The sequence below is a fragment of the Macrobrachium rosenbergii genome, chromosome 54 (assembly GCF_040412425.1).
Source record: "Macrobrachium rosenbergii isolate ZJJX-2024 chromosome 54, ASM4041242v1, whole genome shotgun sequence".
Taxonomy (NCBI): Eukaryota; Metazoa; Arthropoda; class Malacostraca; order Decapoda; family Palaemonidae; genus Macrobrachium; species Macrobrachium rosenbergii.
In genome coordinates this window covers 40,240,698-40,267,391 of record NC_089794.1, presented here as the reverse complement: position 1 = coordinate 40,267,391, position 26,694 = coordinate 40,240,698, and the positions used below count along the sequence as shown (strand labels likewise).

The window sequence follows — 26,694 nt, the reverse complement described above, 5'->3', positions numbered from 1 at the left end:
GTGTTTTAATACTCTCAAGTTGTAAGATCAACAACAATTTCAAAATTATGAGGCACACAGTCTAAAATTATAAAATTAACCAAAACCAAGACACTTAAGGCTAACAAGTTACGAATAAAAGCAGGGTATCTGCGGTACGTGTAGGAGTCAGGCTGTGAAGCAGACCTAACCTAAGGCTAGAAGCAGGGCGAGCAGGCGAGGCAGGTAGGCTAGAGAATATACCAATAGGTAAACGAGGATTACAAACCAAAAGGACAAAGAGTATACATAAACTAATCTTGAGCTGGACCAGGAGGAACAATACTTCCTGCAGCTACTGTGGAATATTTAAGAGCCTCTAGGGACTTAAGATAGTGGCGTTTAAATAGTTGGTGATTTCCAGCCCGTATATTTTTTAAACTCATCAAAATTCATATTATGGAAATAGTTAGTTGAGGTGGCCACCACTCGAATATCATGTACCCAAGGTACTGACTCCGGGTTTGCCTGTTTAATGAAATAAAGAATCTGTTGCCTGATGACCTTTAGGGAAACATTACCTCCATTTTCCCTAACAAAAAGAGGGTCTGAAGTTCTCTTAGAAGTTCTCTTTAAATAAGCTCTTAAAGTATTGACTGGGCACAAAGGCAGATCCTGTGGAAGGGGAATAAACTTCCAAGGAGACCATCTATTCTGTGGATCCTCATTCTTTGCTAGAAAAATGAGGTCCCGAGACAACAGAACTTCACCTGACGGGAGGAAATCAACATGATTGGGCTCTCTAGAAAGAGCAGACAGTTCAGAAACTCTAGCTCCTGAGGCTAGACTTACTAGGAATAATGTTTTCCTTAACAGACTCAGGTATGAACATAAATTGTTATCAGTGTCTGATGCCAATTTAAGTACGTCATTTAAGTACCAGGAAACCGTGTGTGGACGGGTTGCTGGTCTAAGACGAGCACATGCTTTAGGAATTGATGAAAAATATGAGTCTGTAAGGTTAATATTAAAGCCATGTAAAAATAATTTTCTTAAAGCAGATTTTGTTGTAGTAACAGTACTAGTGGCCAATCCTTTCTCGAATAGTGATCTGAAGAAAGAGATCGCTAAGTTCGTGGTCATTTCATGAGCTTCAGATTCTCTCAGAAACAATGCTAACTTTTTAACTGCTGAGTCATACTGTCTGAGAGTAGATTCCTCTTATCTGATGCTATGAACAATGTATTAAGAGGGTCAATGTTAGCGCCTTTCTGTGCTGCAAATTTCATGAAGACCATAAAGCTAGGGCATTCAGAACTCTTGAGGAAGCTGACACAGTCCGAGTTTGTACTACTTGTGTCAACCTTGGGTTGGGGATATGTTTGTGCGTGAGCTTTAACTCTAGTAGTAAAGGAAACCAACTGCTCTTCGGCCAGTTGGGTGCCACCAGTGCTACTTGACCTTTGAATGATCTGAGTTTGTGTAAAACTTTCATCAACAAATTTATTGGTGGAAACAGATAGATCCTTTGCCATCTGTTCCAGTCGATTGACATTGCATCTGTGGAATGAGCTAGAGGATCCAGATTGGGAGCAACGTAACACGGAAGCTTGTGGTTGCTCTCTGTGGCAAACAGGTCTACCTGGAGACCCGGTACCTGAAGGCAAATCCACCCGAATGACTCCCTGTCCAAGGACCATTCCGACTCCAGCGGGGTTGTCCTGGACAGTGAATCTGCAATGACATTCCGAACACCTGCCAGGTGGGTGGCTGACAGGTGCCAAGGATCTTTCCTTGCCAGAGAGAAAATTGCGATCATTACTTGATTGATATGGCTCGACTTGGAGCCTCCCCTGTTCAGGCAATGCACCACTACTGCACTGTCCAGCACCAGCCTGATGTGAATCTGTCTGGCTGGACAGTTTCTTTAATGTTAGAAATACTGCCATTGCCTCTAGAATGTTGATATGGAACTGGCGGAATACTGTCGACCATGTTCCTTGAACTTTCTTGTGTTGGGAATATCCTCCCCATCCGCTTAGGGAGGCATCCGTATGAATCACTAGTGATGGAGGGGGAAATTGAAGAGGCACTGACCTTGACAAACTCTTGACTGTCGACCATGGTCGAAGCCTCTTTCTCAATATCTGCGGAATCAGAGACAGCTTGTCTCTGCTTCTGCTGTTGGCTCGTTTCCGCCATACCCTGTTTATATCCTTCAGTTCGGCTTTTAGCAGCAAGTCTGTTACTGAAGCGAACTGAAGAGAGCCTAGAATTCTTTCCTGGGTACGACCAGAGGCTCTTTTGTTTTTGAGGAACTGTCTGGTAGCTTTGGCTATTTCTTTTCTTTTTGTTGGCGGAAGTGACACTGTGTTTAGGTCCCACTGGATTCCCAACCACTGAAATTGAGCCGCCGGAACTAGACGGGATTTCTTTCTGTTTATTTGGAAACCCAGGTATTCCAAGAAGTTGATTACTTATAAGTTGCTCTTCGACATTCCTTGACGTTGGATGCCCAAATTATCCAATCGTCCAGATATGCGGCCAGCATAATCCATTGGGTCCATAGCTCTTGGACTACTGTCTCTGCCAGTTTAGTAAAGATTCTGGGCGCTATGCTGAGCCCGAATGGCATGACTCTGAACGAGTATGCTTGTTTTCCTAGTCTGAACCCTAGGTAAGGGCAGAAGTTTCTCGCAACCGGAACGTGATAATATGCATCTGTAAGATCTACAGAGTTGGTGACGGCCCCACGGGAAGTAGGGTCCGCACCTGTGAGATTGTAAGCATGCGAAACTTGTCGAGTGGATGAATAAGTTGAGACGCAGACAGGTCCAGAATTACTCTTTGTTTGTCTGAGTCTTTCTTCAGGACACTGAACAGACGGCCTTGAAATTTCAAGTGTCTGACTTTCTTTATTGCCTTCTTTTGTAGATGTTCTTTTGCAAAGTCCAGTAAGTCTTTGGATGGATGTTGATGGAACCTGCCTGGTGGAGGAGGCCCCATGCTCCAGCTCCAACCCAGACTTTTTGAGATTATGCTGTGGGCCCACAGGCTGAAGGTCCAATGGTCCCTGAAGAGATATAATCTCCCGCCTACCTGAGGTGTTTCATTGAATGGGAGAGGTCTTACTTCCTCTGATTCCACAGCCTCCTCTTCCACGTGAGAGAGGCCGGGATGCTGCTCTACCTCTGTAGGTGGCTCTAGCCCTGCTTTCCCTCACATGCCTATTGTAGCCTCGAAATGTCCCTTGGCTTTCAAACGAGGCGTTGAAAGCTGGGGACGACACGAAGGCTGGCCGATCTGTGAGACCGGTACCGCCTGAAGCACTATTTGAGCCTGAGGTTTCTTAAAGCCCTGGAATCTCCTGAACCTTTTCCTTTCTTTAGGTTGAGGTCCAGAGGTCTCAGAGAACTTCCTCTTGAAAGGAAGGCCCCAACGAGAGCGGGGACTCTGGTTCGCTCTAGTTGCCTCCGCCATGACATTATTGACCTCGTCCTCTGGAAAGAGGTTAGGTCCCCAGATAGAACTCTTGATTGTCTGATGGCGGCCTCTGCGAAGATGTGTTTCCTGCAGTTCTGTCTCGCTACCACAAAGTCATAAAGGTCCGATTGGAAGGAAGCCAATAACGACTTTGTGAGGACCGAAATAGAGGTTCGTCATTATAAACCAATGCCGTTACCTCTGAGATGGTGACGGAGTGCAGGAGCGACTCAACCTGCACTTGGCCTCAAATTCCGCTTTGAGCAGAGCCTCCGAATTCTGGGAAGTTGCTCGCTGAATAGGGTGGAGGCACATTCGAATTGAGTTTCCCCACCGTAAAGGTTGCCGGAGCTCCCAACCAACACTCAATCTCCGGGAAGAGAAGGGAAGTAGAATCTGTCTCCCGGAGTTGAGGCATGGTCTTGCCATCTATCCCCGCCTGAAGGGTCAACTCTGTAATCTTAGTAGTGCAGGGGGTAGGGATGGCGTCACCACGGAGAACATCGTAAAACTTCCCTTGAAGGGGTAAGTTTCGTGTTCTCGCACTCCCAATCTGTGAGAGCGCATCAGGGTGGATTGAGCTTGGTCCCTTGGGAAGATGACTGGCTCTTTAGGGACCTTATCAGCCCTAATCCAGGCTTCTTCCGTTAATCTGGCAAAACCTGGATAGGGAGGTACTAGGTCGGCTGGAAAGAACTCCAGTTCCTCCAGACGACGAGTGCCCAAACCCTCAATGGTCAGTGTGCCATTATGCAGGGGAGCATGCAGGGCCAGCCGCCACAGATTTCCCTTATCAAAGGGGGCCAGTTTGGAGGCATCCGGGACAACGTGGGATTGTTGTGCTGCTCCGGATTGGATGAATCCGGAGAGCAAGCTTTCCTGGGCCTGCACCTGTTGTGGCCCCTAACTGTTATTATGCATCCACGGGACAATGTTCGACACTCCAGCTACTAACTACTAAAGCAATTAGAAGCGAGCTAGCGAAACACCGCCCGTATGGGAAAGGTAGTAAGTGGCGGAAACCCAGCGAATTGCGACCGGTCAGGTGGGTAGCACCCTCCGGACGCCGACTATAACCACCTTACGGGGGTGATGAACGCAAGCGAACTGCTTTCCTCTTACGAGGACGCTCAGGCGACGTCACCAAATTCTCATCATTAAGGTAGAAAGACGGGGACTAAGCTACATACACGAGAATATGGAGTTAATTGATCCTAGCCTACCCTCCAAAAACCAAGCTTCTTGGTCTGGTCAGGAAGGCCAGGATTAATGCCACTGGTGTGGGGAGAGAAGGACCTATGTCCTAGCTCAGCCACACTCCCCAAAACTGAAACAGCTTGGTCAGGTGGCAAAATAAGAAGTGAGGATCCCCCTCGCTAAAGGAACTCGCTTACTAGCCTAACCTCACCTTCCAAAAACCTAATGGCCTGGTCGGGAGAGTTAGGTAGCCTGAACATCGTGTAAGAGCACTGTCATGCCTAGCCTTGGTAGGTTAAGCTAGATAACTACCTTATATTAGAAATAAAACTACCTAGCATATAAACAACCAAAATATAAGAGATAACCACTCGTGATGTGGGGTAGCCTAGTATTAAACATATATAAATACATATATAAATATACAGTTGACTCGACGGCAGGGAAGGCCCAGGAAATATAGGTTATTTTGGTAACGTAAGGTACCCAAAATGGCCTCCCTGATGCCAAATCGCATGCATAAATTAATCCAGGAATAGATATGTCATCCTTCCTTGTACATAACAGCTATCATCATGAATAAATAATTTACACCACTGAGAAGGAACCAGTTCGCTGGTGAAGAAAGGAGAGACCGATAAAAGGAATCGAATTCTATTGTCAGAAAATGGGGAGCCTAATGCTCGCGACACCGAAGAGGCTGATATCCAATTCCTCATCTCCAACCAGCGATCTGGTAAATTCTCCAATTAAGCTCCAAACTAAATGGAGTAAAGATAAAAACTAGGAGAATTCGTTCATTTATTAGAAAAGTTGAGATAGAAGGTCGAAAACGGGAAGAGGCAAACATACAGCCCACACTCGGCTGTGACGCAGCATTGTTTATACTGGTAAACAATAACTACGTACAATTCAAAAATACGATGCCTCTGCTTTAAACAAACCAACCAGAATTAGTGCTGAACTTAGATGGTGGGAAAATCTCGGTAGAAGACATGATGAGCTGCCAAAATACGGAACACTATCACAAAACAAAATTTCACGTGTTCTTGACATTGTGCTAAAATTGGAATGACGACGCGGTCACGTGATGACGCCTAGCGGGTGAGCGGGGAAGCAACCTTTGGTACGGCACACCCAAATTTGGGACTTTGAGAATAGAGAGATCTACTGGACGAAGACCTGTGATAGTGGAGTCCACTCACCCCTAGTGCATACCGACACCGTTATGGTGATCGCTCCGGGTAGTAACCCGGCATTATGGATAGCTTTTTTCTCTGGTATATTTAGCAATATTTATATCTAGAAATGAGTGCTATTGGAACCATTTCACTGGGTGACACAGGTCGAGCCCAGAAAAAAATAAATAAACATTGTACTTTGTTCCCTCAAGTACAAAGGGCCAGCTAATACAAAGTAACCTGGGGAAAGCCAACACACTCAGATTGCACTGGGTACAGGCAACACGCACCCTGCTTTTCCTAAAAGTAATATGTAGATGATAATTATAAAACTTATCCAGAACGTGTATCCGAAGCGATGACAGCAACAAAATATTAGAACCATCACCAATGTCCTAACATCATGATGTGGCAATGACATTTTGTGAGATGGTAAGGGAGTTACCTTCCGTGGGTCCGTCAGAGCACCATGGAGCTCTGACAGACCCATGGAAGGTAACTCCTTGAGAATGAAACAAGCGACTACACTATCAAAAAACCCCTATGTAAACAAAGTCTTGCCAGCTTATTCCACGTATGTATTGCTGTTATCAAAAGCAGAACAAAGCTTATGAATAATCACTGTCATTCGTTACATTTAAAAATCTGCTGCTTTTGTTTATTTACACCTGCATAGAGAGAGAGAGAGAGAGAGAGAGAGAGAGAGAGAGAGAGAGAGAGAGAGAGAGAGAGAGAGAGAGAGAGAGAGAGAGAGAGAGAGAGAGAGATTCTTGACCCTGCACAGGTTGTTACACCAAAAGATGTCCATTTGCAAAATTCAAATAACAGTTGTATTAAGATTAAGAATGATTATTTTAATAAAACTTGTTTTACAAACTATATGAAGATATATTTCATGCACTATTGTCATATCATTATTGTAATATAATTTATGAATATAGCGTTCAGGCGCCATTTTCATTCTGATAATGTTTACATTCTTAAAATCATCAGCTAATTGCAATTTACCCACATCATCACAGCCATTAGTTACTGAATTAAACACATTTTGGAGATTAGTTTTTTACGTAAACTATCACTGCTGGGTTTAAAAATGCAACTTACTCTACTTATACGTGCAGTAAATTAAATGAAGTAAAGGTGTGATTTTGCCAGTATTGGATACTTTTGCTTCTTCCAAAACGTTTTGTGGCCTGCACATTATTTGTTTCCTCAGCCACAGGTACAACCGTAAATTTAGTGGCATACTTTCTTAACACTTTCCTCTCCACTGCGTGAAGGATGAATAAACATTTATTTTATTATCATCTATGGAAGTCACCACTGAAAATTAACAAATTTTTAACAATTTGACAACTGTAGTATATAATAACCCTTAATAAACATGTGTTAGTTACAGTAACTGACTTTGGCAAAGGGCTGTTTTTCAATTCAATTGTTTGTGTCAGTACATACTTGCTGTTGTTTATGCCAGTGTCTTGCATGCAGTAGCCAGTGGTTGTTATTCCCTTGTGGATGGGTAACATACATATATGTTTACATATAGCTTTGTGGTGAAGTCCAGGTAACATACACATATGTTCAAGATTTCGGGCCATTGAGTTTGAATGAATTTTGTGGGAAAAATGTTTCAATCACTTCCATGGGCCATAATTGGCTTCTGGCAACTCACACAGCCAGTATCTAGTAGCTCAATAGAGGACAGAGAGAGATCAGTCTGAAGAGAATGCACTGCCGCTCCCGAACCCAGGGCAGCCCATAAATATTTTACAATAAATATGCTCAGAATTTGTTACTGATTTTACATCTTCTCTGTTATGATATTGTGTAAGCTGTTATTAAAATTTTACAAAGTAACATAAAAAAATGATAAAAAAACACTTATAACATGGTAAAATTAGCATATTTTTACAACTGTCTTTTGTAAAAGAGGCCCTGCACAGGGTTGGAAATATTCACTTTCAATTTCCCAAGGAAGGTACAGAAAATTTTTTAGAATTTTTTTTTACACCATGTGCAAATACATACAGTATCTTCCTCCTTCCACTTATGTATTTTTTTTTTAAATTGGCCATCCTTAAATTTAGCCCAGTCCAAGGGTGTGCTTTAATATATATTTAACCCAGACTGTGAGGGTTAATTACAAGAAATAGTGATGAATTCTTAGACATTAGTAATTGCATATAAGAAATAGTACTGAATTCTTAGACAAGTCACAATGTTGGTAAGCCTGATTTGATGTATGAAGATTTGCATTTAACCTAGTGAGCTTTGGCTTCTAGGTTTATTTATTAGTTAAAAGCTAACTCGGATGTAATATGCATTATCAGTGGCATCTACCAAAACCGAGAAAGACATAGAAAGCCTAGCAGAATGTAATCTACGGAAAATATGTCTTGCACTATACACGATGTATACAATGAAATCATGTTTTTGGACGAAATTTTAATGATTGCACAATAAACGAGATCAGAAGATACACGAGTATATATTGTACACAAATTACAGTTCTTTTGTGGGCTGTATATTTTTGAGTTTCACAGAATATTTTCATTGGAAATAAACTGTGCTTGTGCATTTACAGAGCACGCTTCAGTTCAGAAATCCAAAAAAATCCAAAAAATGACGGCTGATTCAAAAACGTCCCAGACCATGGGAGTTCCTGGACCATGGAATACCAGATTTTTGAGGTCTGACTGTATTAAATTAAGTGTTTCAGTGAAACTGAAAGCCTTATAGGTTTGCCTAAAGGACTTATTCTTAAAAGAGCATTGAAAACAGTAGCAAAATAAAATTAATATAGACAGTGAAGTGGGAAGAGACCAAAGGGATTACATACAGTGTACAGGGCATAAAGCAATGCAGCTGTGGCTGAAGAATGTTAGAAAGAACACTTTCTGGAAGGGAACACCATATGTGAAAAGTCCTTATAAGGCAATCCTCATCAGAGAGGAAGGCTCAAAAACTCTCATCCACTGATAATCTCTCATTGGCTACCAATGTCCAGCATTAGTGAAAAAAGTGGTTTGTAAACTGTATGGACACATCTGCCATCTTTATTTACTAAATGAACATCACAAGTTGAGTAAAACTGCTATTCCTGGATTGTATTGAAGACTTTTCAAACAACTTTAGAGTTCACACTTCAATAATACCTTGTGAACTATGTATCAAAGAAACCCGTGGCCAAGACAACTTTTCAGACATGTATATCCTCACTTAACCGAATATCAGAATGTAAATGTAATTGGAATACAAGCTCACACAAGACCATATGGCATTCCAACAACAAAACGACTAAGTCAACCAGGCCACCCACTTACACAAGACCTAATGCAGCAGTATCAGTGCTCTCACTTTATATAAATTAACACCAATTTCCAAGGGGATTTAGATAAAATTTCCTGTGACAGATTTTCCAAACAATGCTACAAATAAAAATATACTTTTGTATCATGTTGAATCTGTGATAATAATAGTCTTCAACCTCTAATAATAACAGGCTATCTGAAGGAACATATGACTAAAATGCTTAAACACATAATCCCTAAAAACACAAAATTACATAGATGATAATTACCACTTCAAGACATAACTGCACAGCTGAAGAGTACAACTCAATTGCCTCTTCAGCATTTCCAGCTTCATCTTCTTCAAGACCCTCAAGCAGGAGAAAGTTTGCTCGACCCAGCTCACTCTGACCACCTTCCATTGCCTGTGGCGCTGAATACAACTTCTGATCTGGAAACAAAATGCAATACAGCAACTGAGTGAAAGAATGACTTTCAGTTGTACAAGGAAACAGTTTATTTTTACAATTCTGGGTAGGACAATAATGTATTTAATAAAATACTTGAAATCTGACCTTTGAAACAGGGCAATTCTCACCATAACTATTTAAAGAAAAGACATCCAAAGAAAGACCAAGACCTTAAATTTAATACTGTACAGCACAGTATAAAATTCCATAAAAACTTCAGGTTTTTCTTGGGAAAATACAGTACCGTAGTATATAAACAGTTAACTTGGGGCATATACTAAAGGAAAAAATATATGTGCAATATTATAAGATACTGTACTACCACTGTGTATAGGAAATGCATACCCACACTAATTTTATTAGGTAATACCAAGACTGAAACATACCACAAAACACTGGAAAGGCAAAGTAAAAATAGCTCTAACACTTGAAAGTTTTGAGATTAAAGAATGAGGGAATCAATCTCAGCTAAGAAAGCAAATTAACAGAGCCGAGTATGGTTTTCCTTAACTCAGCAACTCATTATAAAGTTCTCAGTCTTTTTCTTTTTTGCTCCAGTGAGCACAAAGCTTATGGTATGCAAGCAACTCAGTTGCCTCAGCAAGATTAAGTGGTTGTTGTTGCGCTTTAACTTAGCCTTTCTTAAACTATCATACTAAACACAAACCCTGTAGGGATGTATGCACCACTTAAACTGTGACACACAAGCAACACTGCAGATAATAGCAAAGGTTCTTTCTTGTATCCCCAGCTACAGCTGCATTGATTTCTGCCTTTTAATTTTCATCTATTCTCTTCTTAGCTGTCCAACTTCTTCAACTTTACTTTGCTACAATTTTCAGCTCAGAAACAGGTTGGAGGCTAGTGATGAAAACATTAAACTTCAGCAGCAAGTACAGTTACAATTAAATACCTCTAAAGTACCGAATTAATGAAGTCTAAGAAATAAATAAATAAATAAATAAAAGGTGCACAAAAAACTTAGGTTTAAATCATAAAACCTTCTATGTTATCTTAAATGTGCTGCAGAAGGCACATTGTAGGCAGAACTCTACTGCAGAGGGGTATAAAACTATAATTTTAATGAGTCTAACATACCATTCTGTTCAAGCACATCTGCTCTATCGCTATATTGCTGAACTCGGTCAGCAATAGACGGGGTTGAGAATCCACGAGCCTGTGCCTGCTGTAAATATGCTGCAGCCTGACGGTACATATAAATAGCTGCCTGGTGACTCCCACCTGTGTCAAAAGTAGTTGCTTGTCTTGCTATATCAGCTGCCTGATTGACAAGTTTCTCAACCTCATCCATCTTCCTCTAGTGGTCAACTGAAACAAAAAATTAAATTATACTGTATTTTATAAGGTTACTATCTGATGCATACATACATATGCAGGTAGTGTCTTTCTTTTGCTACAACACTCTAAAATTGTGAAAATACACTCGACAAATAAAAGCAACTTTTATTTGCACATGCCTACAACCTGCCATTTACTGCAGAATCACTTCATCTATGGTGAGAAACGTTAACTGGTTCATCGTAGTGCTGCATGGCAACAAAAAAAAAGTATAGTTTAGTTTTACCAGACCACTGAGCTGATTAACAACTCTCCTAGGGCTGGCCCGAAGGATTAGACTTATTTTACGTGGCTAAGAACCAATTGGTTACTTAGCAACGGGACCTACTGTTTATTGTGGAATCCGAACACATTATAGCGGGAAATGAATTTCTATCACCAGAAATAAATTCCTCTAACTCTTCATCAGCCGGCCGGGGGAATTGAACTCCGGCCCATCGAGTGACAGTCTGAAGCTCAACCGACTCAGCCAACGAAGGGCTGCAGCAAGTGTTGACAGTGAACTATGAACAGAGTTCACATTTCTCTGCAAAGAATACTAACTTGGTTTAGAACTTGGTGAAGGGGCTTCATGATTGAAAGAGAAATAAGTTCATGAAAGACTAGTAGTGAGCATCCAAGCCAATGTTGAAGGTTCTTATGACCAAATGCGAGGCATGAGCACAGATAGAGATCAAACTGAGGTAACAGGAGCAAGACAAACTTGCAAGATTACCCAGGATTGACAGTATAACAGGCAACTAAAAGAGACAGCCACTTCTGTATGTTTAAAGATGACCAACCAATCTGATACAGCCCCACTGCTTGGTTACATCTGACGTACAGCATGTGTGAAAAGGGGAAACATATTTACAGTATTACAAAAATTAATTAGTTTAATGAGACTACTGAGTCCCATTTTAGACTAACAGCTTGCCTGGAAGATTTGCTCCTGAATCAGAGGTGAAAACTGGAGAAAGTTAAGTTTGAGATGTTGGATAGCTAAGCAGGAAGAGATCAGAGGGAAATCAATGAAGCTAAAAGCAGAAAGTGATGTAGATAAATCCCATGCAGGCACTATAAAAACCCTTTGGTATCATGTACAGTGTGCCACACACAGCACACTGAATGTGGTACCTCTCTGTGGGGTAAAAGAGGTTTAAAAGAATGGGGTACTATTGATCATATTTCCTTACCTTGCACTAGAGATATTACTGATAAGTGTGAAGGGCATACTGGGGCCATCTTTACAGGAAAGAGGCATTGGTTGTATGAAAAACTTACAGCTGACTATCAATACTTGGGCAATACTTACAGTATGATTTAAACCAAGGGCATATATACAGTTACTTCTTAATTCAGAGATAAAATATCAATTAAAATATAGCAAGCCTTCACTTCATGGTTTTCAATTTCAAGGATTTATTACATACTGTATTACAGTATATACATACAGATAAATTTTTAATAAAGGAACTATAAAGTGCACATCCTAGGCCTAGGGGATTTTATAATCCAACCAATCAGAGTAATGTAATAACTATGCCTGCACTTTGATCCAAAGCATTAATTCTTTCACTTTCCATCTACCACCATGGAAACATACACTAATTCATTGACTGTATCATTGTGAGTAATTTAATGCTGTAAAGGAGGCTTCCTTTCTACCAATTAAACGACCTCACTTGTCATCCTATTGAATTTTCCAATTCCTGTACCAGCCAAGATTAATGGGAGATTTCTTTGACAAGTATGAAAAATTGGGTCAAAATTGTAGTACAGTATATACCAAGGATGGTGCCAATATACAGTAGTACAGAGAAAGAGCTGTATGATAGCAATTTTTCTATGTACTGTACTGTGTTTGGAAGCAGTACCTCGAAGGTGTTCTACTTAGAGTTTGACTTTTTTACTATTAAACAAATGTGTTTATCTCCTCAAGAGTCATCCAATAGCCCCTGCTAAAGACCTGCCTTGTCAATCGAAGAAAGTACAATCTAAGCCTAACACTTCTACTAATGCTTCTAGTCAAAGGAAGGTCAACAGACAGAAGAGGTTGGAACCCAAAGATTTCCTCTTTGGGGACTTTGAATAAGATAAGAAGTGCATTTGTTTTTTTTATTAGGCTAGAATGGTGATAAGTCTGGAGTATGATGTACTACCATACATGGATAGCCTAGGCCACTCCACTTATTTGAATGTAAACTTCCACTGGTCTACTTCATTTGTTTTATGGGGTGTTCAGGGGGCAAACTCCCACAACCAGGCCAGGGTACAGCACCCTAATTTAAGGTCAAGTTAGGATGTACCCCTACTAAAATATGTCTTTGACATGCTTTTAAGTAGGCCACAAACAAAGTCACAGGAAGGACATACCACATGTTCAAGGATGTACCCCTACTAAAATATGTCTTTGACATGCTTTTAAGTAGGCCACAAACAAAGTCGCAGGAAGGACATACCACATGTTCAAACAGAAACTTACAACCATCAATCCAAACACACAAGGTAAGTTTGTAGAATGTAGGGGAAAGAGTCCGTAAAGCATCTGCTATACACGTTTGTAACTTAAAAGTTAGGAAGGATCTATAGTTAGGATTTTATATATAATCAAGATGTTGCTGCCAGGGCCAGTTCACATTTGAATGGAAATTTACACCTAATGGCATGGTCAAGTTTGTTGGGATAAGGTCCAGAAAAGTTTTTTTTACTTTAATAACAGTTCTCAATACTGAGTCTCCTATCTATTATTAAGTGCTCCTTAATTTACTGTTACTGAGATATTTACTGATGAATGATTACCAACTTTGACTTTTTACAAGTTTGTTGTTTACCTTTCAGTGCTCATGCGAGTAGTGCTCCCAATTAAATTTTTTTTTTTTGTCCTGATACACTGTGAGTAAGGATGACTAATTGTGACATCTTTGGTTGTTTTTACTTGCCAATGGGGTCTGTGGATAATGCTGAAATCTGATTTGTTCTTTATTTCTAAGTTTCACCAGTTAATTTGGAATTCAGAATTCACGCATTGCTTAAAAAAAATTAACTTTAGTTCTTAGTCATGGTTCCTTTCATGCAGACACATAACTATAATCCTTGTTCCTTGGATCATTTAGCAGTGCTCCAAATTATTTTTGTGTTTTGAACTTGTCTGATGTCCATTTTGGTAGCAGATTAGTAATTTTAAAGATCTAGACCCCTAACATTTGACAATTATGGATGAAACACTGGGAAACCAGATTTCTTGGGTTAGTGAAAATACAAAAGTGAAATACTGTACAGGGATATATTCATGATACTTTGGCAAGTTCATATTCTGATTAAGGTAAGATTTACTGAACATTTTCAAAGTGATGCCACACACTAGGTAAGCAAGGACCTGATGACCTAGGTCATGCTAGGTTGGGAGTCTGGGGGGGGGAGCCTGCAGCCAAGTAAGGACCCAGCATCCTGAGCTAGGTCAGGTTGCAACCCTGTTATTTATTTCAATTTATAGTGTCCTATGGTAGGTGAGGTGGGGGTCTGATGGGAGGCAAATGCATATGCCCAGGTAAATATCCTAGGTTGGACTGGATTAGGTTACGTGCGGTTAAGTCACAAAAATGTTATTCTGATATACAGTGGTCTAGGTCAGATTAGGTGAGGGATCCAGGAGAGCAAAACCTCTGGGCAGGTAAGGACAAGTGGTCTAGGTTAAAATAGAATACATTCCTGGGTAAAACCGCAGGTTGTGCCTATCTTAAAAGCAAATCAAAGATATTTTAACAGGGTGCAACCTAACCTAACCTTCCTTAACCTAAGCCATCCTAATGCACCCTGCCCTAACCTGGCCGAATGGGAGTTCGCCCTCCTGGACCCCCAACATCTCAATGTACATAACGGAACATGTATAGAATTATTCTGCAGTAGGCTAGCCTATTACCCTTCTAGCACTTCACACATTGTGTGCTTTCCTATTGCAGGTTAGCCTATACAGGAGGGTCAAGTACCTCAAAAAATATAGTATGCAGCAACAATTAATGTTAACAACATTCAAAACACGCCCACTAAAACATACCACAATCACATTCAGAACTCTGGAATGCGACAAAGGTTTACGGAAAATTTTAACCTGAAAACATCTAGACCTGGCCTCGACTATTTCTCAACCAAAAAAACCGTTCCCTATTTCATCAGTCAAAGATTTAACAGTGCTATAGAACTGATTTTCATGTATTCTCAGCTGTACGACCTACTGTAATCTGACGTCTATGTTTGACTATTTACTTCATCTTCAACGTCTCAAGTTAGTCAAGATTTCTTTTGTGACATCAGCTACTGCTAGACTCCAGGCCTCTATATACAATTATACAAATTTTCCATTGATTATGGCATTAAATAACCCTATAGCTCTCTAAAGTAAGCTTCTGTACCTTGATGATGATATCAGGAGTTCAGTATTAGATATAAGAGACGATACTAATCCTCAGCAAGATTACATAGTCTTTCATGTGAGAATGACAATCCCGTTAGTATTCAGGTTTTCCCAATAGATGGCAGAGCTACTTTGTAAACATTCGGTGACGTTTACTATCTCACAGGTCTCACTCTCACGTACTGGAATAAAAATTGCTGGATACAAAACTAAAGCATTCATGCCGTCTTAAATGTCATAGTTTGTGCAATAAATTATCAGTAAATTTACTGGTAATCCCTTTCATGTCAAAATTTTAACCTCACTTACAACCTTGATTTTTTTAAACGTTTTGAAATATCAGATTTGTTTCAGACCTCGTCCACAAGGCTGAGTCCACCCTGTATTACAAACAAGTCATAAACACATCGGCAATTTATCGCAGACACATCATAAACATATCTGCGACCTTGCCCCCAAGGGGGTACCCACACTGCAATAAAAGCATGTCATAAAAACGTCGGCAACTTATCGCACACATATCTCCGACCTTATCACCGAGGGTGAGTACACACTGCAATAAAAATGTCATAAACACGTCGGCAACTTATCGCACACACATCACAGAAGAATACTCGACAACTTACAGGTCGTCTTAACCAGTGCTTCATAAGATTATCCAATTTTTACCAAAGATTCGTTCTCCATTGATAGTTTTTGACTTGGTTTAACCTATTTGGGATTTGCATGCAACAGATGGCTGCCTTCTGGTTATAACATGTTTTACTGTGGTGCAAGTGCACCCTAAAAGTTTCATGTATATTACAAACCTGTTGGGACGGTGTTTACAACATACTTTGCTGTAGTGTGAACACACAATTGGGTTTTTACGACTTAGCTGTCCAGATCATTTGAATTTATATAGAGCTCAAGTTTCATTATAGCAAATAACAAGTCCCTGTGGGAATGTAGACATTTGGCTGACACAAGTCCACTCATTAAATATCTTATCAACGGTATCGAAAGTTCAAGACCGGATCCCAAAAGCATAACAGGAAAATGCTCTTTATCTGTTGACTGTGTCTTAAGATCTGCCCTACTACATAAATTTTCATTTGCTACAAAAAAAAGGGATAGTTTGTTTTGAATAGTACGTCTTTAACGGTAATTAAAATAGAATAAATGATGACCAATAAGGATATGACAACCTTATTACAGACCATTATTAAGTGTTTTCATCTTGGTTTTCAGCCTTATTACAAAACATTATTATGTTTATGGTAGTTATATATTACTACCTTCCATTTGTTATTGAGATTACCTGTATCGTTTGTTGGTATTTTTTTCCTGACGCCGAATATTCCTGGATGTAAGATGATATAAATGCAATCTTCTGCTGCTGTTTATTGGGCGGTGTGCATTGTAACGAGAGAAAGAAGGGAGATACAAAATATATAAGCGTATAACTGATACAATACAAAATATATAAGCATGGAAACTAAGCATCCAATAAGGGATCATATCCTACTACATGAGGTAGAACTTACAGAATCGTAGTCTGTGCGGTAGTTCATAGGATTCAATAATAAACATGAGAATAACATTGTTATACTTACACATTGCAATACTGAGTAATACCTATGAAATGAACACGTTCACTGGATGAGAATTTCCACGCTAGTTACGTAAGGTATCTTGCAATGCGGCGTAACGTAACATATCTTTGCAGTGACATATGAGACATACATATGACAATTAGCAGAAAATGACAATTATGGAAAATAATGTTTGCAATAGGATCTCTCTCTCTCTCTCTCTCTCTCTCTCTCTCTCTCTCTCTCTCTCTCTCTATATATATATATATATATATATATATATATATATATATATATATATATATATATATGTTTGTGTACATATATATGTATGAGTGTGTAGTTTAATTTTGTCGTAAAAGACCCCCTTAAAGCAAGAAGTCACTATATTTGACCAATATACAAACGTTGGTGTATATTGATCGCAACAAAGTGGCTAATATAATCAGTTTTTAGGTGTCTTTAATGTTTTTTTCATATATATATATTATATATTTTATTTTCATATATATATATATATATAATATATATATATATATATATATATATATATATATATATATATTATATACATAAGCACATATCTCTACCTTAGCAAGACGTAATCTGAAGAAGTGAGTATAAAGGTTGCTTAAAGACTGAAGATCAGTGGACTGTGTGGCTTTATGACAATATATGGGATATCTATAGGTGTGTGTGTGTTTGTGTGTGTCGGTCATTTGTTGAACTTAAAGAGAGAACTCCTCGCCTTCTCAGTCTGCCTCGTAATCACCGTCAGTCCACTGTTTCAAACACTGACGTTTTACAAATTCGCAGTTCTCTTTCAGCTTCTGATTTTCCTGACTTTTAACACCTGTCTTCCTTTCAGAGGTGACTGTGTTACTTCCTTGTGGCTAAACCCCATTCTCTTTCCTTCTCGTTATTTTGCGCCTTTTCTGGCCTTGCTAGAAAAGGGCATTATTTCCGTTCTACATTTCGCTTTTAACAAAAATTGAAGTTACGTATCTTCTTTACAATAACAATAAGCAACTACGAAACTACTTGACTACATTTCTGTCATAACTTTTATCTAATTTGCTTAGCTATTTTGTAGAAGTAATTCATTTGGTGTGAAGTGTTATCGCAAGATGACAAAAGAAGCCAGAAAACATGCGCTTCTGATTTTGTTTTACAAGTTGGAAGGGTTGTCTTGTGTGGTAAAACTAGTCTCACACAAAAGCCTCTTGAATTTTACTCCGCCACAGATATGTGGAAACTTTTCGTCCAGTGACATAATTGATTTCAGTACCTTCTTCAGGAACACGTATCACTCCAGAGGTAACAATTCCAGAAGACAATGGAAAAACAACCTCCGGGCGAGTTTGCGCGGGCTGGATGTTTGGGGTCCTAGGACTAGGTTGAGATAACATAAATTAGAGTGCTAAGTGACAGTGGGTCACAATGAGACTCAAAGCCAATAGATGGAGTAAAATACAAATTAAGGGAACTCGATGCTTTATCTGAGTTTGCTAAATCACACGCGGCACTTGCGGATCCAGAGGCAGGGGAGTACCTGGGCACGTGCCCCATGAAAAGTAATGACGAAATAATTATATTGAAGATATAGATAATTATAACATAAATGAGAAATATAAAATGGGAAAAATAAAAATCTATTATAGAAATAATAAAATGTTGAGAAAAAATAATAATAATTATATGTGTACGAGTATATACATACATACATAAATATAACATATATATATATATATGTGTGTGTGTGTGTGTGTGTGTGTACATATATATATACAGTATGTGTGTATGTATGTATGTATGTATGTATAATATGAAAATTGGTGTCCCCCATGAAATTTTTCCGGATCCGCTAGTGGGCAACACTGAGGTTAATCAAGTATTTATGAGCTGGAGGGCATTAATTACTTTACTGACCTTCTGAGTGAGAGAGACGTGCAACGTTACAAACTCTAGTTGCCAGTGTGACTTTTAAGCATTGGAAATGCCTGTCACAACAAATGGACAGAAGGACAAACCAGGAGGAAATCTGACAGCTAAACAGGCAGACAAAGGTGAACATAAAGACAGGCAAACTGAACACAAATGGACGGAAAAAACTAAGATGGAAGCACACACACACACAGACCAGGGCAAAAGTTGGGAGACAGGTATACAGACAGTCAGGCTGGCAATGTAGTCAGGGCAAAACTGACAAGCAAGTAAACAAACCAAGGTAAAGTCAGATCAGCAGGCTGGAATCTCACAGGCAGATGGACAAACCAGGGTTTAAACTGAAAACTAATGGACAGAAAAGACTAGGATGAAAACAGACAGACAGACCAGGGTGAATTTTGACAAAGAGGCAGACTAGCAAACCAATGTGAAACTGGCAGGAAAGCAAGCAAGTAAATCAGGGTAATATCTGAAAACCAGTCAACCAGGATGGAAACAGACAGACACAAAGACTGTAAATCAACCAGGGTGAATGAGGATCAACAGGTGAATAAACTAGACTGGATGCAGACAGGCAGACAAAGAAACCAGGATAAAACAGACATACAGACAAACTTAAGTCTAACGGACAAACAAACCATGGTGAAAACAAACCAGTTCTGAGTCTAACAGTCAGATAAACACAACAGACGGACAGATATACAAACAGACAAAATCTAACAGACAAACAAACCAAGGTGAAAACTGACAGTCAACAAACATTTTTAAAACTAACTAAAGACACGCACACAGACAAACCAGCTTAAAACCTGATCGAGAGACAGATAAACAAACTGAGGCGAAAATAGGCAGACATACATGCAAATTGCAAACTAACACTTAGGTAAACAGACCGGCGCGGCGGATCATCACGTCGCCTTTCGAAACTGCAGATAGCGAGCTGACGAAGAAAGATGATGAGATGAGAGCTACATCGGGAACAGACGATGATGACAGCTGGGGATCGCTATACTGCGTAATTTTTGCTTTTCAACCTTTCCAAAGATCATCGCGATTAGGTGCTGTTTCCTTTCCGCTTTTCGATTAATCAAAAATACGCTAGAGAGATTTCGCTGACTACTATTCAACAGGCAACTTTAAAGCTGCGCTCCACCATAGCTTACGATCTCGAATCACAAACATATCTTCTTCATACTCCGTCATCCGAAACCCTTTGCCCAACTTTTCAAGAGCCCACTCAGTTGTTTGGTCATCTTCTTCTTCTTCTTCTTCTTCACACGACTTGGTAAGTGAGGTCTTGCAACTCCTCGTCCGTCGAAACCTCACGGTGCTTGTTTTTTTTTTTTTTTAATAAGATCTTCCATTTTCTCATTTTCTGTGTTTAGTCCTAATATTCTATTATTTCCCTTAATCCGAAATAAACAGACACGCATAAAAGTGTTTAGTTTCCTCTCTTGGACAGATTCATAAGGTCTATACCAAGTTAGTACATATTCCCTTTCAAAGAGGAATTCTAAGGTGCTCCAAAAGCCAGACCCGTGATGACACTAGGCGAAATTAATCACTGACAAGGTTAGTTTCCTGTTTGAAAGACGGTCAGAAAAGAACCTGGGTCCGGCCTGGAAAAAGTTAGTGTCAAATAATTTCCAAACCAATTTTAGAAGGCTCAATGTTCGCTGGGTTGAAACCATTTTTTCCTAACGTTTTCACTGTGGTGGTCGTCGACTATATTACCCACTTATCACATGCCGGACACACCTGGCCTTCTGCGACGATTAGCGAAATTTGTCAATTTGTACATATGGTAAACGATGCTTTCGATGACTTCCTAGTTCATCGTCTGGGCGAAGCGTACGCGGACAGACTGGCCAGCCTTAGTCCTGTTCGAAACAGCTGTGGCTGAGTATGTCGTCATTTTTCCTAGTTGGAATAGTGTTAACCATAACTTTTCCTATCATAAAAATAGATACCGAACACTTTTGACGCTTAAGGATAAGATAAATTATGGCAGGGGAGAGAGTCAACAGAGAACTGAAATTATTGAGCACGTTGGTGATATGTGTTGGGATCACGTTAATGGTCTCGACTTTATTGCTGCACTTGCAACCGGTGCAGCATTACACTTCTGGTCTTCTTGAAACTTTACGTGCCCACTCGTTTGGTGTTAATAAGCAAAACGGGCAAGGAGAAGGTCAGAAAATTTCGAATCGAGTGGCCAGGAAGAGAAACTTCATGTTAGTGGCGTTCGTTTTAAGAATTCCGGCGGTGACACAGCTGACGATCCGTTTACATCACAGGACATGAAAGCACCAGTTACTGACGAAAGTGATGTCCGTGGTGCTTCTTCCAAATTGGTGTTGAATATATCACATCAACGCTCCTTTTCCTCTCCATCGCCAGAGACGAACCATACTTATTTTACGTACGGAAACTACAGAACTACTTTACCTACAAAGAACGAACCCACAGTGACGGTCCGAGAGAATACTCTAAGCACTGCTACAAGAGAGGAGTCTGATTCTAATCGAAGAAAAGAAGAAAAGATCTGGGAGGAAATGGTGAGAGAGAGATTCATTTTAAGGGAGAAATACCTTGAGGCGCGGTGCAGTGCTTTTGGTGACAAAGTTCCATCGAAGATTTCTCACGAGCGTAAACAATTCTTCTACTACGCGAAAAAATATGAGCTCCTGGCTTGCATCTCTGCTAAGGTATTATTCCGATGGTATTATTTTGGCTCACATACTCTTGACAAATTTAGCTTTGTTTAAAAAGTTACTTACAGGGCCTCATTAAAACTGGATAGTATCTAGCGGAGATATTTATACATACACACACATATACAATATATATATGTGTGTGTATATATATATATATATATATATATATATATATATATATATATATATACATATATATATATATATATATATATATATATATATATATATATATATATATATATATATATATATATACATTTTTTTTTTTTCGCACCAGGCTTTGCTAACCTTCTAGCACCCTACAAGTCCTTTTGAATGAAGTTGCTAGCCCCATGTTCTACTTAACTCAGTCTACAACCCACCACAGTCGACATCTGCCAGGTATATGATTAACTGCTTAGATTAAGAGGAAAACAGAAAGTAACATTTTCGAGAAACAGGCCCGGAAGTCTTTCCCAGTTTTACTTCTCTCTCCCATTAATTATATATATATATATGTTACAGTCAACATGCGTAATCAGTCTGAAATTTCAGTCATCACGCGTAATGCACTTAGGGACATTTGATCCCAGGAGCTAGTACTAAACGGCGAAATACATTTGACCCCCAGGGACTAGTACTAAACCCGGCGAAACAGTGTAGGTGACCCACTGTTTCGCCGTGTTTAGACTAGCTCCTGGGGATCAAATGTCCCCTAAGTGCATTACGCGTGATGACTGAAATTTCAGTCATTACATGTAATGACTGATTACGCATGTTGACTGTAACATTATATATATATATATATATATATATATATATATATATATATATATATATATATATATATATATATATATATACTGTATATATATATATATATATATATATATATATATATATATATATATATATATATATATATATATATATATATATCTCAAGAAACAGGCAGAAGTGTTTCCCAATTTTACTTTTCTCTCCCATTAATTATATATATATATATATATATATATATATATATATATATATATATATATATATATATATATAATTAATGGGGAGAAAGTAAAACTGGGAAACACTTCAGGCCTATTTCTTGAAAAATGTTTCTTTCTGTTTTCCTATTAGTCTAAGCAGCTAATCATATACTTGGCAGATGTCGACTGTGGTGGGGTTGTAGACTGAGTTAAGTAGAACATGGGGCTAGCAACTTCATTCCAAAGGACTTGTAGAGTACTAGAAGGTTAGCAAAGCCTGGTGGGAATATATATATATATATATATATATATATATATATATATATATATATATATATATATAGTTGTATTCCACATAGGAAAATGAAAGGTGTTTTTGTGAGAATATGGCCAACAGTTTCTTCCTCCAATGGACCTCTTCTTGGAGCGTTTATTAAGGAAAGAGAAAAAATTTTAGTGTATGTGGCCAAGAGAGGCCTAAAATCTTCCTAAAATCTTAAACATATGAAATACCGTTACCAGAAACTAGCAGTTTGAACTAAAAACATTCATCAGTAAAATAATACAGTAAAATAAGAACAGTAGTTGAACAAATGAAAAATACCAAAATATCAAAAGAGGTAATATGTCCATTTGAAGCAGCATAACACTAAGTGCACATTAACAAACGTATATTATGTTACGAGAATTATATAGCCATTGGCCTTGGCCAGAAATCTATATTCCATTCCATTCCGGTACTTTTGGCTGATCAGTATTTTCAAGATTCTGCAATCACATTGCTGCATTCAAACACTGGATATGCAAAGCAGAATTTCGTGAAGACTAATAAATTTGTATTCCTTAGGTTTGAGGCTATACACGACCAAATGTTATTCTTTTCGAAAAAGCTACTTCTTCCTTTTTCCTGTATGTGCTTTTATTTCTTTTTTTATAAAGATGGTTAGGCAATAACACTTCCTGCGCTGACTATACTGATATAACTCCCTGCTTCCTCTCTCGTTTATATATATATATATATATATATATATATATATATATATATATATATATATATATATATATATATATATATATATATATATATATATATATATATATATATATATATATATATATATATATATATATATATATATATATATATATATATATATATATATATATATATATATATATATATACATATATGGAAATATTAAACACATGAGCACGTGTCCATATATATGTGTATACATATACACAGTTTCTCATTGGACGGGTGGGTACCGTTCTCAGCTAGCACTCTGCTGGCCCCGCGTTCGATTCTCCGACTGGCCAATGAAGAATTAGAGGAATTTATTTCTGGTGATAGAAGTTCATTTCTCGCCACAATGTGGTTCGGATTCCACAATAAGCTGTAGGTCCCGTTGCTAGGTAACCAGTTGGTTCTTAGCCACGTAAAATAAGTCTAATCCTTCAGGCCAGCCCTAGGAGAGCTGTTAATCAGCTCAGTAGTGTGGTTAAACTAAGGTATACTTAACTTAGCTTATACATATACACATACATATATATAAATATGTGTACATATACGTGTATGTATATATACTGTGTAGTGTAAAAATATATATATATATATATATATATATATATATATATATATATATATATATATATATATATATGTATATATATTTGTGTATACTGTATATATATATATATATATATATATATATATATATATATATATATATAATATATATAATAATATATATATATATATATATATATATATATATATATATATATATATATATATATATATATATATATACATATATATATATATATATATATAGTAGTCACAAGACCGATCCCTGGGGGAGCGAACGATTAACGACGTGTCTTCTGAAAAATCGAACGTAGGTTCAATTAAAATGTCTTCTAATGACTCTTAAAAAATGATTCTTCTTTTCAGCAACAGCTGGCTATGAAAAAGGCGACATGAACAATTGAAAAATAAAGAAAAAAATGAAAATTGCATGATTTTTGTGTCACATGATGGTGATTTTTGAGTGAACATCCAAATTTCAGAGAAGACGAGGGGGCTGATTGATTGATTGACAGGTGACGTCATTCAATTTTGGCCGGGGTTCAATGTTTTGGGACACCGGTGACGACACGACACGACCTTCTATTCAGTACAGTTTAGGCACGTTTGCTTTGGTCAGTACTTGGGTAAGTGACCATCAATTAACACCAGCAAATAGCACAGTCTTTACACCAATAGTCCCCGATCTGTGAAGAACAGTAACATCTGGTAGAGCCGCTCACTGGACAGGTTACCACATATGAATGGCAGATAAGCATATAGGCTAGCCATCTCATCTCAAATGTCCACGGAGGAATCTAGGGTCACTGTAAACTTGCACTAGGCTGTAGATATCTGGAGTGAGCGGTAATGACGCGGACCAACAAATTCTCGGGTTACCTAAAAAAATCTGACTTTATAGAAGTTATTTATTTTTCAAGTTACTGATTACTCTGGTGTATTAAAGGGTACAAGTTTAGATAGACGTAATGTCACCTATAAATCTTCACGTCTGTTGATACTAATTAATTTCTCTTGAGTACTGAGTGGCATGCACATGTTTAGATGAACATCATATCAGTTACAAATCTTCCTGTCTACTGATACCATTCACAATACCAGAAAAAGAGAGAGAGAGAGAGAGAGAGAGAGAGAGAGAGAGAAGAGAGAGAGAGAGAGAGAGGAAGGGTATCTATACACCCAAGTGAAAAATGTTTGTAATAAGTTCTCAAAGTTCGGCGCTTAGTAACCAAATCGATATGTTACGGTTCAACTTGAACCGGGGAACTTGTTCCGGGATCGAAGTTCGTCGAACTTTACAAAGATGCGTCTCCTAAGTTGCTCCAAGTTGCGAGTTTCCGAATCTCTTTTTGCTTCTTCTCTGTCCACATCCGGCAAACCTCATGAAGCTTTCCTTTCAACGGAAGGGTTTGTGTCTTTCGTCTTTCTCACTTTAGGCATTCTTAAATTATCTAGAAGTTCAAAGGGCTTTAGGTCTAGGAACTGGTCTGAAAATGTTCTAAAATCGTAGAAAAAATGAAGGATTTTTGGAGCTAAATATATGGGATTTCAATATAAGACACAGGAAAAGTGGTAGAATTATCTCAAAGGAACTTTTATCCTCGAAAACATGTAGAAGGAATGTTAAAATTATAAAAAAAATGTTAAAGGACTTTCAAGAGCTAAATATACGGACTTTCAATTTTTTAACATGTGGGAAACGTGGTACAATTCTCCTAAAGAAATTTTAACCTCGAAAACATGGAGAAGGAATGTTAAAATTATATAAAAAAAAATTTAAAGATTATAAAAATTAAATATATGGACTTTCAATTTTCTAACACTTGGGAAAAGTGGTAAAATTATCCTAAACGAACTCTTAATCTAGAAGATGTGGTTAATGAATGATAAGATTCTCAAAAATCCTAAAAGACTATCAAGAGTAAAATTTCTTTCGACCTTGTTAGTCCAACTGGATAGCAGGGTCGGTCGCTCGAGTCAACTTTCTCCATCTATTTCTATTCCTTCATCTGCTTCCTCTAGTCCCATCTCACCCATCTCTCTCCTCACCACATCCATCCATCTGATCTGCTGACGCCCCACACTCCTCCTCCCTATCACTGGCATGTTCTTAGCTCTCTTGATTGGTTCCACCTCCTCTCTTCTTATTACATGGCGATAGTATCTCAGGCGAGCTTCTCTAGCCTTCTCCTTTACATTACATATACCACACATTCTTCTTATATCTTGGCTCTCCTTCCTTTCCAGTAGTGATATATGGACTTTCAATCTAACATAGGAAACGTGATGAAATTGCCCTAAAGAAACTTTTAATCTAGAAGACTTATTTAGCTGGTCCGCTGGTATAGAGTTAGTGACGCGTGATATGGCACTCAGATGTCGTGGGTTGGCGTCTCCCCAGGACGATGAAAAATCACTGACTCTGTATCATGATCAGTGTGTGGTTTGCAGTGGGAGTCTGAAACCACCACTCTTTGGAAGCTTGAATTTCAAGTCAATGGCCCCTTTGGTGTGCTTGTTCCATGTGAATAGGTTTCATGCACTGAAATAAGGTTAAAAAGGTTACAGTCCT

The 26,694-nt window shown here is 38.5% G+C and overlaps 1 protein-coding gene and 1 pseudogene across 1 annotated transcript in view; one reads left to right on the top strand and one right to left on the bottom strand.

Moving 5' to 3' along the window:
- LOC136835003 (calpain-7-like) overlaps positions 1–15,466 on the bottom strand; it is a 49,617-nt pseudogene extending 34,151 nt beyond the window's left edge.
- Positions 15,467–20,766: 5,300 nt separating this feature from the next.
- Positions 20,767–26,694, top strand: part of LOC136834652 (carbohydrate sulfotransferase 10-like) — a 65,174-nt gene continuing 59,246 nt past the window's right edge. Inside the window, exon 1 of the mRNA XM_067097235.1 lies at positions 20,767–21,560. Coding sequence (XP_066953336.1) covers positions 21,153–21,560 — 408 coding nt within the window. The 5' untranslated portion in view covers positions 20,767–21,152. The remainder of the gene's footprint in view (positions 21,561–26,694) is intronic.